The sequence below is a fragment of the Perkinsus marinus genome (genome assembly GCF_000006405.1).
Source record: "Perkinsus marinus ATCC 50983 genomic scaffold scf_1104296972694, whole genome shotgun sequence".
Taxonomy (NCBI): domain Eukaryota; phylum Perkinsozoa; order Perkinsida; family Perkinsidae; genus Perkinsus; species Perkinsus marinus.
Window position 1 is genome coordinate 1 of NW_003201671.1, and position 1,582 is coordinate 1,582.

Sequence of the window (1,582 nt, forward strand, 5' to 3'; positions counted from 1 at the left end):
TTGAGAGAACAAGAGGAGTATGAGCGAGGAGAAGAGGAAGAAAGTGATGATGACGATGACGGTGATCACAGTGACGATAGTGATGAAAGCGATAGTGAAGTCGAAACACCGGATGAAAATGCTGGTCAAGGCTTTGGTGGTCCTGATGATTCGGATGAGAGCCCGATGGAGACCGCAGAGGAGCCGGGGGCATTCACAGTAGATGATGTTAAGCGGATAGGAGTAGTGGTGAAACAGCCTTTAACGTCTATGGTTGGTATATCCATCGCGACCTGTTTATCATGTGAGGTCATAGTTGCCTGCAACAGGTGCAGGAAGATGCGGCCGATGGTGGTAGACTTTGGGGAGGCTACCGAGCAGAGGGTTGTCGCGTGCAGTGGGAAGTGCCATACGTGCAGTCTTGTGAACAACATATTCGCTGTAGTGGAGCCCATGTTCCCGGGCAGCGACTTTACGCTTTTTCGGGCGATTACTGAGTCCTGCACAATATTGCAAGTAGTTGAATGCACTCTGGAGATCCGCTGTGAAGAATGCGATAAGGCTATACAAGCTCGGCATTTGAGATCGGGTTATCGAAAGCAGGACAATTGCCAGGATTGCCATGTGAAGATGAACCTGGGTGTTGGTCAAGCGTCGGTGCCCAAGCCTGAGCATTTCATAGTGGCTCCGGTAGTGAAGAAGCAGCAGCGGAAGAAACTCACAGAAGATCCCAGGATAATTCCGGGTAAGATGGGAGGGGTGCGGTAGTAGTTGTGAATAGACCATTGAGGCACAGTTCACTACAATCTGAGTCAACAGTAGTGTGACCTCATGTAATTCGTCGCATTTTCTAGTGCATTTTCTGGCGGTTCGATAAGTTGTATTGTGGTTATCATTAAAGTGACTGCTCCTCGATGCCTGCATCTTCCATTAGGTAAGCCTTTGCCCAAGAATGGTACATGTAAGCATTATCGACATTCCTACCGATGGCTCCGATTCCCTTGCTGTGGGATGGCATACCCCTGCGATCAGTGCCATGATGCGGCCTGGCCCGACCATCATGCCGTGTGGGCTAAGCGTATGCTGTGTGGATGGTGCGCTACCGAACAGAACTTCGGGCCAGTACCATGCAGGAAGTGTGGAAGGCCACTGAACAAGATACGCACTAGGTGAGGGGGAAGCATTCGTTGGTTGATGATGGTTTACTGATCAGTCATTGGGAAGGCGGTGAGGGATGCCGAAATACGAGCTCTATGAGTAAGAATGATAAGAAGAAGTACGCGGGGAAGAACAAGACTGTCAGTCGGAAGGCGGCAGCCGCTATAATGGCGGGCGGGAAGAAGAAGAAGTAACATCATATTCATTGAGGGATTACAATTGTCATCATATTGACTGGTTTCTACAAAACCAATTTGTGCTGACTTGCCAGTTGTAATGCTATACCCACAGTAAGTGAAGGTCATCGCCGAGCCGAAGAGGAGACCACAACTAGAAGTAGTTTATACAACGATGATCATCTCCAACCACTTAACCTTCTGGAGCCGATGGCTGACTAAACAGCATCCTTCCCCTCCCGACAATGGCTTCTGAACATCCCTTCCGG

At 49.5% G+C, this 1,582-nt stretch overlaps 1 protein-coding gene across 1 annotated transcript; it reads left to right on the forward strand.

Moving 5' to 3' along the window:
* Window positions 1-249: 249 nt before the first annotated feature.
* Window positions 250-1,356, forward strand: Pmar_PMAR021670 (conserved hypothetical protein; the record flags this gene model as incomplete). Its single annotated transcript, XM_002766489.1, has 3 exons — window positions 250-724; window positions 914-1,148; window positions 1,193-1,356. 3 exons carry the CDS (start codon window positions 250-252, stop codon window positions 1,329-1,331), a joined length of 849 nt encoding a protein of 282 aa, XP_002766535.1. The 3' UTR covers window positions 1,332-1,356.
* Window positions 1,357-1,582: the final 226 nt, after the last annotated feature.